At 43.2% G+C, this 13,938-nt stretch overlaps 1 protein-coding gene across 1 annotated transcript in view; it reads right to left on the bottom strand.

The window, feature by feature from the left end:
- Window positions 1-1,712: 1,712 nt before the first annotated feature.
- Window positions 1,713-13,938, bottom strand: part of LOC109897953 (xenotropic and polytropic retrovirus receptor 1 homolog) — a 99,733-nt gene continuing 87,507 nt past the window's right edge. The window contains exons 11-15 of the mRNA XM_031833380.1: window positions 13,308-13,502; window positions 7,276-7,442; window positions 7,047-7,186; window positions 6,744-6,965; window positions 1,713-6,530 (exon numbers count right to left, since the gene is read on the bottom strand). Of these exons, the coding sequence (XP_031689240.1) occupies window positions 6,470-6,530; window positions 6,744-6,965; window positions 7,047-7,186; window positions 7,276-7,442; window positions 13,308-13,502 (785 nt within the window). The 3' untranslated portion in view covers window positions 1,713-6,469. The remainder of the gene's footprint in view (window positions 6,531-6,743; window positions 6,966-7,046; window positions 7,187-7,275; window positions 7,443-13,307; window positions 13,503-13,938) is intronic.

Below are 13,938 nucleotides of genomic sequence, written 5' to 3'. Positions count from 1 at the left end.
TTGTAAGACGTTTCCTTTGTCTCTTTAAAACACAAGCACATCTGATCTATCGTTTTTCATAATGTAATCAAAGTACATCTAGTTACTATAGACACCGTTACAGTCTTCCACTTTTAGAAAGAAAGGGTACAACATCAAGAAGGAAGTAAAGATGCAGAGATATCAAACACTTAAAATCATGGGATTTTGCAAGCAGTGAAATCAGCAAATCATTGAGTGGGATATTGTGATGTCAGGGCTTGGTTATCATTCAAGTCTTACAAAGTAACCCTCTGTCAAAGGGTTATCACTTTGACCATCTCTTGTCATTAGACATTGGTCAGTTTTATAAATTAGCGAGTAACTGTTAGTCGGTCATACAGTGCCTTTGGGACATATTCATACCCCATGACTTCATTTTGTTACGTTACAGCTTTATTCTAAAATGAATACAATTGAAATTTTTCCTCAATCTACACACAATACAGAAATGTTAGTTTATTTTTTTTAAATTAGCAATTACATTTACATAAGTATTAATAAGACCCTTAGTACTTTATTGAAGCACCTTTTGGCAGCGATTACAGCCTTGAGTCTTCTTGGGTAAGAGATGCTACAAGCTTGGCATACCTGTATTTGGGGAATTTCTTCTTTGCAGATCTCAAGCTATGTCAGGTTGAATGGAGAGCTTTGCTGCACAGCTATTTTCAGGTCTCCAGAGATGTTCAAGTCCGGGCTCAGGCTGGGCCACTCAAGGACATAAAGAGACTTGTCCTGAAGCCACTCTTGCGTTGTCTCTGCTGTATGCTTCGGGTCGTTGTCCTGTTGGAAGGTGAACCTTCGCCCCAGTTTGAGGTCCTGAGAGCTCTGGAGCTGGTTTTCATGAAGGATCTCTCTGTACTGTGCTCTGTTCATCTTACCCCCAATCCTGACTAGACTCCCAGTACCTGCCGCTGAAAAACAACCCCACAGCATGATGCTGCCACCACCATGTTTCAACGTAGGGATGGTGACGCTTGGCATTCACGCCAAATGTTCAATCTTGATTTCATCAGACCAGAGGATCTCGTTTCTCATGGTCTGATAATCTTTAGGTACCTTTTGGCAAACTCCAAGCGGGCTGTCGTACCTTTTACTGAGGAGTGGCTTCAGTCTAGCCGCTCTACCATAAAGGCCTGATTGTGCTTGTGCTGCAATGATTGTCCTTCTGGAAGGTTGTCCCATCTCCACACAGGACCTCTAGAGCTCTGTCAAAGTGACCATCGGGTTCTTGGTCACCTCCCTGACCAAGGCCCTTCTCCCCCGATTGCTCAGTTTGGCCAGGCAACTCTAGAAAGAGACTTGGTGGGTCCAAACTTCTTCAATTTAAGAATGATGGCCACTGTGTTCTTGGGGACGACCTTCAATGCTGCAGAAATGTGTTTGGACCCTTCCTCAGATCTCAGATCTGTGCCTTCGACACAATCCTGTCTCGGAGCTCTAATTCAACCTCATGGCTTGGTTTTTGCTCTGACATGCACTGTCAACTGTGTGTCTTTCCAAATCATGTCCAATCAATTTACCACAGGTGGACTCCAATCAAGTTGTAGAAACATCAAGGATGATCAATGGATACATGATGCATCTGAGCTCAATTTCGAGTCTCATAGCAAAGGGTCTGAATACTTATTTACATAAGGTATTACAGTTTTAAATTTAATACATTTGCAAAAATTGCTACAAAGCTGTTTTCACTTTGTCAGGTATTGTGTGTAGGTTTTAGAAAAATGTGGAAAAAGTCAAGGGGTCTGAATACTTTCCGAAGCCACTGTATATGCATTACAATGCTTCTAAGAAATGTCCTCCATTAGTATCTTGTTAGTGTCGACACTATGGAGTGAGGGTTGTGCCAACCCCTAGTCCCCTCCCTCCAGTAGGCCTGGATGCCAATGAACCCTGAGGATGAGGGAGCCAGGAAAAAGTATTGAAACCCCAACAAAATACGACCAATCACAATCCAGATGAACTTCTACTGTTTCTTTTTTTACAAACACAATTCAACAGGTTTTACATTTGAATTCAGGATTGTGAACAAAATGCTCATCACCACCTAGAATACTGCTTGTTTTAAAGCTATATGGTAAACAAAATGCAGTGCATTTCGAAAGTTTTCAGGCCCCTTCACTTTTTCCACATTTTATTACGTTTCTGCCTTGTTCTAAAATGGATTATATGGTTTTCTCAATCTACATGCAACACCCTATGATGAACAGCATCCTGTTTCCATTGATCATCCTTGATGTTTCTACAACTTGATTGGAGTCCACCTGTGGTAAATTCAATGAATTAGATATGATATGGAATGGCACACCTTTCTATATAAGCTCCCACATTTGTCGGCACAGATCTGGGGAAGGGTTACCAAAACTTTTCTGCAGCATTGCAGGTCCCCAAAAACACAGTGGCCTCCATCATTCTTAAATGGATAAGTTTGGAACCATCAACTCTTCCTAGAGCTGGCCACCCGGCTAAATTGAGCAATCGGGTTAAAAGGGCCTTGGTCAGGGAGGTGACTAAGAACCCGATGGTCACTCTGACAGAGCTCCAGAGTTCCTCTGTGGAGATGGGAAAACCTTCCAGAAGGACAGCCATCTCTGCAGCACTCCACCAATCAGGCCTTTATGGTAGCGTGACCAGATGGAAGCCACTCAGTAAAAGACAAAAGGCACCTAAAGGACTCTGACCATGAGAAACTATTTTCTCTAGTATGAGGAAACCAAGATGAAACTCTTTGCCCTGAAAGCGTCATGTCTGGAGGAAACCTGGCACCATCCCTACGGTGAAGCATGGTGGTGGCAGGCAGCATTTGTGTGGGGTTGTTTTTTAGCGGCATGGACCAGGAGACTCGTCAGGATCGAGGCAAAGATGAATGGACCAAAGTACAGAGAGATCCTTGATGAAAGCCTGCTCAGGACCTCAAACTGGGGCAACGGTTCACCTTCCAACAGGACAACGACCCTAAGCATAAAGCCAAGATGACGCAGGAGTGGCTTCGGGACAAGTCTCAATGTTGTTGTGGCCCAGCCAGAGCCCGGACTTGAACCTGATCGAACTTCTCTGGAGAGACCCTGAAAATAGCTGTGCAGAGATGATCCCCATCCAACTTGACAGAGCTTGAATGGATCTGCAGAGAAGAATGGGAGAAACTCCCCAAATGCAGGTGTGCCAAGCTTGTAGCGTCATATCCAAGAAGACTCGAGGCTGTAATCGCTGCCAAAGGTGGTTCAACAAAGTACTGATTAAAGGGTCTGAATACTTTATGTAAATGTGATTTAAGGTATAATTTAAAAAAATCTATTTTTAAAAATGTATAAAAACCTGTTTGCTTTGTCATTATGGGGTAATGTGTGTAGCTTGATGAGGAAAAATAACTATTTTAGAATGAGGCTGTAACGTAACAAAGTGTAAAATGGAAGGGGTTTGAATACTTTCTGAATGCACTGTATGTAATCAAGAATGATCAGAACAGCTAGAATAATCAGTGTTCTTCATATAATGAAAAATAAATAAAGATATGTACAGTGGAAAACAAAACCAGCATGCAGGCAAGACAATCGGTAGAGCGATACTAAAGCAATCAAGTTGGAGGGAGAAGTTTTTGCTCTCTGACAAAAGAGGACAATGTTGGAGGGAGGTTTAGATGAGATTAAACAGTGTGTATTTGTGTTTTGTGGGAGTAGAAGAGCTCTCCATTGCTTTAAAAGGCCTGAAATGCAAAAGCTACAAGGAATGTAAAGGTATCCTCGCAGCAGTGTTTTTTGGTGGAAAGACTGGTTGACTGGCCTGTTCAGTAGTTATCGTGAGTATGGGAAGAGAAGAAAGTGGGAGCAACTATACTTCCAACAAAGAGGACGCACTCTGTAGTTAGATAATTGAATTGTGTGTTTTGTGATAGTGGTTTTAAAGACGTACCAGACGCCATGGCACATCCCTAAGTGCCATATGTCTTTCTGACTACAATCCTCACCGCAATAAGAAATATATCTCAAAGGCACAAGCCATTGTATGTCATTCTGGTTGTTGATGGCACTTTTAAGCATTTGCAACACATTTTGTAGTCTATGGACTTTTCAATTGACACAGATTTTGTGCTGGGTCCCCAACCGTAATTTATCATTAGACACGTCAATAGTCTAAACAATAAAGACGAGCTCATGCTGATCAACTCATGGCTACTGCATCATGTAAACAGCTAAGCCACAGAGTGAGAGAGACAGGATTTCACACACTGGGAGGAGGGGAGAGAAACAGGTAGTGACACTTATCCTTCCTTTGAAAAGCCAGAAAGCCCACAAAAAGGGGCTTACCCACTTTCAAAGTTACAGCCGATAAAGATTGTGCTCGCAAATGATATTTGTCTACAAGTAAAGCATGCATGTGACAAACTAGACAAAAAGAGCGCTAACAGTACAATTTCCATGGTGTTATTTTTCTTGGCAAAACCAAAATTCACTAAGTTATAAAAAGTACATTAAAGCAAACATTACAGCAAAATCATGAGCTTTGTTGATTAGTGCAAGAGAACCTGACATACTGTAGAATGAGTTGGTAACAGATCACCCTCACCTTCAACAGAATGTTTGGCCACTGAGACTTGAAACTATGAACTAACCCTTAAAACCCAGTAAATACTGCAGGCCTTACAACCCAAGGAGGACAGGCCTGTTTAATCATGGCTATCTGATCTGAGAACTACTGTTTCACAGCAAGGTCTTTCCAGGATTAGAGATCACCTGACACAGCAGAGACACGACTCACACACTTGGTCCCTGTTCTAGTCAATAAGCCTGACAAACACTACCACTAGTAAAACAACACATGCAGAGTCCCAGGGCCTATGATACTGTACATGACGCATGCATTTTATATTCAAGTGGTGATGCAGCAGCTGTGTTGTAAAAGTGGTAGATCTTTCAGAGAGATGACAGTGATCAGGGTGAGGACTGTTATTTGGAGAGTGCGAGGGCTAGCAGACATGACATGATGATCTCATGTTTAACCAGGGAATTCCTCCCATGGAAAAGCCCTCTTCAGATGTCAACAGTATCCTGTGAAGATTCCACATGACCCACTGGGGCAGTCAGAGGAACCCCAGTGGAAACGCTGGACACTGTCCGCTGATCTCTGTCGCCACTGTTCTGAGAAGGCTGATAGCAAAACAACAGAACAGACGCAAAGTGCCCCACACCATCAGTAGAAAACACTGCAATAGAAAAACAGTCACAGTGCCGTTTCAGTTGTTGACTGATCAAAAGAGAATGGGATCGTTTTCCTAAAGGGCAGAGAAATGGGAAAACCGCTCAGTCAGTCTTCTCAACTCCACCGCCACACAGAACAGACCATTCTTCTCAGGCTAGCTAGATGGTTGATGATACGCCAGCGAACGACATGAATTAGAATATCACGTTTGGCAGAAAAGCAAAGTACAGTTTTGCACGTGTAGGGCACTTGCCATGAGCTAATTAGATAACTTTGAAGTTGTAACGTGTTGCTGACTAACTGATCTGTGGGCCAAGCTTGTATGAGAGGGAGAATGAGCCACCTGAAGAGTTTGTACTCTTCGACAACAACGGCTTCTAGAAAGCATGGCACAAGTCTAACAACATTCCCACCATTGAGAAACACATCAATATCATTGCACAGATGCTCAAGCTATTGTCATTCTTCTAAATAATACATGGGGTACATAATAGTTCTGACATCCAAATAACGCACATTAACAAATATACAAAGCAACTTTAACAGACTCATATGTTCAAATGATATTTTTGTACAGGTTGTTTTGGTTTGTTTGTATGAAATGCACTTTTCCTGCAAGTGCCGCCAGGGTTTTACACCGACTTCATTATTACAACTAAATTTTTTAAAAATCAACCCAAAACGCAGAGTAGAAAAAGAAGCAACAGGTTGAAACCAGTTGATGTGGTTGATGTGCTGTGGTTAATGTTGCAGAGTCCATGCTCGGGTTGGTTATTATTATTAGTCTTTTTGATTAATATGTCTTATCCCTGTTGATCCTGATATACTAAATGCATGTAAACAGTTGTTTATTCTCTATTATTACATCTTTAAAAATGGAAAAGAACTACAAAAACAAATATACAAACTAAAAAGTATTAACATAAAGAAACTAAAGGAGTCTGTTAAAAAAAATAAAAGAACTCATTGGAAAATCCCAGGACTGGGTGTTTTTTCTCCAATATGTTCCTGTGTGTATCCCTCTTGGTCTGAACAACAGAACTGTGTGTGTAATTCCACCTCATCTATACCAATAGCATATACTGAGATTGTGCTTGAGTAAGTTAATTGTTGTGTGTGTCACTGCATGTATGTATTAGTTTGTGTCTGTCTGTCTGTCTGCCTATGTCTGCCGATGTGTGTGTGTGTGTGGTGAGGCAGCTCTGTGATGGAGTGATAAGATCACTGGGGGTGTAGAGCTGGTGCCCTGGGCTCAGCTGAAGGCCTCATCATCCGTATCCTCTATCAACACCTTGGTGTCCTTCTTGGATGATCTGGACGCGAGAAGGAACACACATGGATACTGTCAGACAAACACAAGGCCACCATATACAGACTCCTGGCAATGGCCATAACCCGGAGGACCCTGAGGGTTTCCTGACCAATTGACCTGAGCAGGGAAAACTCAGGTCAAGTTTTCAGGAAAATCTCCTAGCCTTAGCCGTGTGTGTGTGTGAGAGAGAGAGAGAGAGAGAGAAGGTTCGTACTGAGAGGACATCAGAGGGCGTCGTAGAGACAGGCTGTAGCTGCGCTTCCAGCTCTTCTTGCCCTGGCGGTTCCTGACTCCGTCCTCCTGGTCCATCATCTGCTCCAGCAGTGTCTGGTCGTCAGCATTCAGCGGAGCCACTGAGATGTCCCTCACGGCACGGAACTCACCACAGTTATTCAGGTGCTCGTTCTCCAGACGGAAGAAGTTCCAGACAAAACGCCTGTGTGTGGATTCAGAGTGAGGTATATAAGAGAGAGAGAGAAAGAGGGCACGAGAGAGAGACTGTGATGCTCCAACCCACCTGAACACCTCTAGAGGCGCCAGCACTGTGCCCACAATGTCTCCCACAGAGGGGATGTTGGTCATGGTGGTGAGGGAGATCTGGATGGTCCAGGCGAAACGCAGGATCACGTCCTCTATGATGGCACAGTAGTAGTATGCCTGGAAAATAGAACAGTCATCAGGTCAGAGGAAGACTGTACGTGTGTGTGTGTCATATATACATATATATATATGCATGTAATACTCACTTTCTGTGGGTAGACAATCTCCTCCCTGAGGAAGGTGTTCTCTCCTGCTCCACGGTCGAACAGGCCCCAGTCCATCTTCAGGTCCCAGATCAGTGTGTACAGGGAGCTGACGGCTGAGAACACCATCAGCAGGTAGAAGAACATGTCTGCATCAGAATGCTTTTGTTCTGTGAAGCACAAACAAGACATTTGTCCATCATTAGTCCGTATAACGGTAGTATTTTGAACAATCGCTCTGCATACACAGTGTAAAAAACATTAGGAACACCAGATCTTTCCATGACACAGACTGACGAGGTGAAAACTATGATCCCTTATTGATATCACTTGTTAAATCCACTTCAATCGATGTGGATGGCAATCTGAGGGAGAATGGGGAAGTTCCTGTGAACAGGGTATGGTAGAAGGTGCCAGGCACACTGGTTTGAGGGTGTCAAGAACTGCAACGCGGCTGTGTTTTTCACACGCAACAGTTTCCCGTGTGGATCAAGAATGGTCCACCACCCAAAGGACATCCAGCCAACTTGACACAACTGTGGAAAGCATTGGAGTCAACATGGTCCAGCATCCCTGTGAAACACTTGACACCTTGTAGAGTCCATGCCCCGACAAATTGATGCTGTTTTGAGGGCAAATGGGTGCAACTCAATATATAACTTGATAATTAAGAAGAAAGCATAGCTAAGTTGTCGGCTTGGAACTGTAGACTTGGACAGCAGCTTGTTCATAAATGTGTCTCCGGTCTTCACTATCCCCACTAGAGGGAGAACTTGTACCATAAATAGTACATTTCCTGAGACAGGTTACCATGGATGGAAAATAACATGCGAATCCTTGGGAAACTATTCAGAGGCTCTTGAAACTCTATGTTGTTGTGTCCTTTGTCCTTCTTTGCAAAAAAGATATATATATATATATATATATATATATATATATATATATATATACATTAAATGCTTATTCAGTATACAAGTGCATTTATATTTATTTAATGATGTATTATGTTCTAATTTCTTTTTGAACATTGACCTCATGCCAGTAACAAAGGTAACGGCGACCAGCTGTGCTGCAGTGTCATGTTGATTTCCCTGTGTCATAGCTGTGTGTTTTGACTAGGCCACACTCCCATGCTGCTCCAATGACAGCCTGAAATGCCTGGGGGATTATTGATGACTGAGCTATTCTAGTCTGGTCTGCCCAGGCTCTGGGCTGAACCCAGCGTTCACAGAGAGCTCTCTCCCGCTGTGACATAAACGAGAGTATGGCCTAACACTGTGTGACAGACTCACACACCGACACTAGCAACGGGACACCTAGGCCTGGGGAGACACATCACGCAATGATACGTAACCACTCTTATCACAACTATTCACACCAGCCAGCTATACCCAGGTGTAGATTTCTGACTGACTGAACTGGAAATGGCTGTGGTAAATCCACTGGGTAAGTCTACTGTGCATCTTCGAATAGGCTGGTGTAGGTTACTGTTCCCATTAACTAAGGAATGTGACAAGTAATCAAGATTCACAAGAGCTAAGACTTTGGACCTTGGTCATAAAGTGACAGTGTGTGTGTGTCTGTATGTGCTCACTGACAAACGGGTTAGATTCACAGTCTGACCTGACCACACAGACAGGGACAGTGACATCCGTCATGGTCAATGCCTCCCACTTACTGCCACCAGGGTGCCAGGAAATGAACAGGGGACATTTTTCACAGAGATTTACACTGGTCCCTCCAGCCCTGCTCTCACCCAGACAGTGGACTCTGAATCAGACTACCTCATCCAGTAGCGTGTCCCCACATTACCCCAACATTCCCTGCTGAGATTCATCCTAAAAACGTCCATGTCGTGTGCCCCCCCCGTAATGGAATTTTAATGTTTGTGCTTTTCTTATAACTAATTTCTGTGTTCTATTTATGTGCGGTTTAAAAAAAAAACATTTCTGTGTTCATGCAAGTGGCTGACTGAACAAATCCTCACTCTCAGTAGCTGCAATTTGGCAGTACGCCCAGACCTTGTTTTGAGAACAAACTAAAGATATCTCAGTTTCAAGGTATCAGCTTAGAGAGAAGAAGCCTCGTGAGGTGTTGGTCTGTCACATGTTATGAGGCAGTATTGGTCGGGCACATGAATGAAACAAAACAGTAATGATTCATTAATGATGTTAAATCATGTAAATATAACTAACTTGTCTGTGTATACGACAACTGCTGGGACTGCCCCAGCAGAGCTCCTGATTGACATGTGTACTATGGTGCATTGAGTTGGTTGGACCCTCTCCAGCGAGCTGACAATAAACAATGATTCATATTGAGATTGACTTCGAGTGTCCCTGTTTAAGAATGTCCACGACACCCCTTTCAAAAAGTACTTCTGATGTGTACACAGTCGGCAATTGGGATTGCAAACAAATAAATTACAAACTCAGTGAAGTTTGTAGAACAAACCTGTGTTAAAAAAATTGTAAATGGAAGACTTACGCAAATACTAATTCAAGGCCGTCTAATATAGTTAACAACACATCAATCCACAAATATGAAGGAAAACTGGAGCATCTTCACAACATCAAACTACTGCATCAAGAAACAATTACAAATAGATGTGAAATCAAAACGCTATAGAAATTAGCATATAAGATACCACTCCTCTATCACTAAGCCTTCTGGTTGGTCTCCAGGGCTCGGTAGAACTGATGTCCATCTGATGTCCTCAGGGGCTCTAGTGTGGGTGGCTCGTCATTCACCTGGAGCTCAATAGAGGGTAACTAGCTTCTGTCACGCTCACTAAATGCTTGTGTCTAGCCACCACCTAAGCGGTTAAAAGCCATTTGAGATTGGGATGTTGCAGTGACAGGCACACTTCATAAGGCCAGGGCAGACCTCCACACGGGAACAGCAATCATCTGTCTTTGGGTTATCTGCCACGGTGCCGCCTGCCTAGGCTGCTTGTACTGCTGTTCAGGTGATAAAGAATCTATTACCTGCCTGCCTCATCACTATCTCCACCCCCTCTCCTCACAGAGTCTATCCAATCAGACACGGACTCCTAGCAAGACAAATAAAGGTTATTGAGTCAGGGAAGGTGACATGTTGATTTCACATGGCTGATTGGTCGTGAATCTGCGTAGAGTGACATTACTACCTGTGTGGTTGGAGTATCATTTACATTCATATGAATTTCTATTGCAGATACCAGTAGTTAGATCTGAACTCAACCTACAACTTAATATGAAGCTGATCATAATAGGCAGTATGTCCCAGAGATAGTGTGGTCGTAACAGGGTTGAGGCAGAGTTCAGTGGGTATCATGACCCCGACAGGGGGAGTGTGAGAACAATTTGACTTAAATCGAAGTCTTTCATATGCAGTGGTTCAGGCAGCTACCTCTGTGTGTACGTAGACAATGTGTGTGTCTATGTGAGTGATAAAATCCTATTCAGTCAGCCAGTCTGGCCCTGGGTCTCATCTCCATTCCAGCAGCATCCGCCAGAGATGTGTTTCGCCACAGGGAAGTTATTACAGCTCACTCTCATCCAGCTAGTCCATCCTCTTCCCCCTGCCTCCATCCCTCTCTCCACCCCTCCCTCTCTGCTCTCCTTCTTCGTCTCTCAATCTCCTCTCATATCAGATTTTTCGCTGATCCTTCACACTAGTTCTACTTTTTATTGTATCTTCATTAGTGCTCGACTCTCACTTCCTCAAAAGGTCTATTATTCCTCTTTGTCTCAGTCTCACCTAGACCATGTAATCTACCTGATCCATTGTCCCTCCTATACTCTATCAGTCAGTGAGTGTCCTTCCACCAGAATTATGCTACTCGTTCCAGCTAACCTTGCAGTATTACTCTCCCCACGGCCTGGGCAGTTCATGAAAGCATTCCTAAGGGCTTACATTTGCATGACTGCTCAGCTCTCCTGCATCTAAAACAGCATTTAGTGAAGCTACTACTGTATGAGAGCAGATCCCATATTGATCCTGAATAAAGTCTTTGGCCTTACTGTCAGGCTTAATATCCTGTAGTGCTAGGGACTATATATCCTAAAGTCTAAATCAGGAAATCCCCCATTTCTACATACCCTGGAACATCAAGTGGGACAGCATAAACACCATTGTTCTTTGATGTATTTATAGATGATTATTACTTTACTGATCTGTTCACAGGACTGCCAAATACTTCTCTGCACAAATTCAGTCTTTTACCTGTATTCATTGACATGAATCCATCTCCTTTACTATATCGTAATACCTAAATAGTAGGAGGGTACATTTTACCCTGTGCATCGATTCACCTTATACATTTATTGCAACGTGAGTAGAGAACAATTCTCTGTGGTAGTGGTATAATACTGGGATCAATGAGGTCACAAAGCAACAACAGAAAACTCCTTTGTGGATGTACAATGGAGGTGACATATCTATACACAACCTGGTAGCCCTGCCAGCATTTCCTGTGCTGATTTACTACCCCTGTGCACAGCATGAACACTTTATTTATTTTATTTTACCCTTATTTAACCAGGCAAGTCAGTTAAGAACAAATTCTTATTTTCAATGACAGCCTAGGAACAACTGCCTGTTCAGGGGCAGAACGACAGATTTGTACCTTGTCAGCTCAGGGGTTTGAACTAGCAACCTTCCGATTACTAGGCCAACGCGCTAACCACTAGGCTACCCTGCCAAACATGATTCAATACTGGCCGATGATCATTATGCGTTCTGTTCTGCTGGTGAAACAGATGCTGTGTAATTTGGGTGCTCCGGTCCAGGCCTAACTCTATGCGTTCCCCAACTGTGTCACAGCAGAACTGTCAAACTCAGGGGCCGAGATGCACCACTCTCCACATCTGGCTAGACTTCAGGCGGTAGGCCTATACAGCAGACATAACAACATACAGTCTAGCAACAATAAAGAGCACTGGACTGAACAATTTAATGACCATGGAGAACATGCTTCAAATATCTATGGCCACCCTGTGCATTCACTTTCTGTAAATTCTAGATTTAGTAGCCATGCCAACGCAAGTGAAAGACAGATGGTTAACTGGGCATTGTAGTCTGGATATTCCCTCCATCCCTTCTCATTTAACGACCATAACGACTCATTTACCTCTTCATTCAAAAAGAGGGGGATGAAAGAGGTCTTCACACAGCATATGAAATGAAGAGTGCCCATTAGTCCAGGGTCCACAGGGCTGAAGACTAGAGGTACGGACGGAGTGACTGGAGGAGGAAAAGCCCTTAATGGTCTCGTTTCCTAACAACCTAAAACCTCCTCACTGCCTCCAAACCCACAGCCAAACCAAGAGTCAGGTTACAGAAGAAACACAAATATTGATTTAAATTTATAATGAAAAATGAAGAAAAAATCATGCTCTGAATTAACATTTACCATTTTCAAAGGTTGAACTGAGATTTAAAAGCTGGCATTTGCACAAATATAATATATTGACCGTTGACGAACAAGTTTATAAATAATGAAATGGCAAAAACCACTTAGCAAACTGCTTTGAGATTATCGACTTGGAAAAAGATCTAAGCAGCCAAGATGAGATAGCAGAAAGGCTGAATGTTGAAGGGATGTCTTTGTACACTTCCTCTTTTGTGACAATGTTTCTGAATCAGAATAATCAGCGGCTAATTGCGAAGCTGGAGAATAGTGTCTTGAATTCTAATGACAAGCTTTAACTTTCCTGATACTAAATGGTATCCTCCCTCTCAGGCGACTGAAATGTTGAGCTTTGTACTTTCTCCTTTCTATTATAATGAGGCATCGACTAACAGAAAATAAATCCAGATTTGACATCTTTATTCCAGTGACAAACCATTTGCACTCAAGTTCATCTCTGATTTCTGTTTCTTCATACAGCTTGTGATGGTCTGAGCCTCAGCATTCAGCCTGACATTCCCCTTCCATCACCTCAAAACCCCAGTCTGTAGTCTACAGCGCAATAACACATCTGCTAATACTCCACTTCCAATGATCCTCCCCTGACTGTCCAACTGGCTCAGAGAGTTGGTTGTCTCCTTACCTTTGTGGGTGCTGTAGAGTGCGGCGAAGGTGACCACAAAGAAAGTGGTGGAGTATTTGCCAGCGTTGACCAGGTGAGGGAAAGCTCGCTTGGTGTCTCGGTACCGACGGAGGCACTGCACGAAACGGAACCAAGCGGGCAGACACTGGATGATGGCACGGAGACCGTAGGAGTAACTATGGCACGTGTAATCACCTGGTCGGAACGGGGGAGAAAATTAACAACAACATAAACATTAAAACATTTATCAACCACATCCATATTTACATTGTGTATATGGTTCTGGTATCAACCATTCTTACAGCTAGAACTGTTGTACTGTTCTGTTGGAATGGGAGGATGCCAGGATGGACATTAATGGATTTGTTGGACACACAGGTTGCTCCCGTGTGGCTCTGTTGGTAGAGCATGGTGCTTACAACATCAGGCTTGTGGGTTCTATTCCCATGGGAGACGAGTACGAAAAAGTACGAACAAAAATGTATGCACTCACTACTGTGAGTTGCTCTGGATAAGAGCGTCTGCTAAATGACTACTTAAAAACAAATATATATCTCTGTAGTCCCAGACTCATTGTCATTCTGCACTATGCTGCTCTCTCTCCATCCCTCCCACACACAGAGCAGCCCTC

Source organism: Oncorhynchus kisutch, linkage group LG10 (genome assembly GCF_002021735.2).
Source record: "Oncorhynchus kisutch isolate 150728-3 linkage group LG10, Okis_V2, whole genome shotgun sequence".
Classification (NCBI taxonomy): domain Eukaryota; kingdom Metazoa; phylum Chordata; class Actinopteri; order Salmoniformes; family Salmonidae; genus Oncorhynchus; species Oncorhynchus kisutch.
This window is presented reverse-complemented; position numbering and strand designations above follow the sequence as displayed.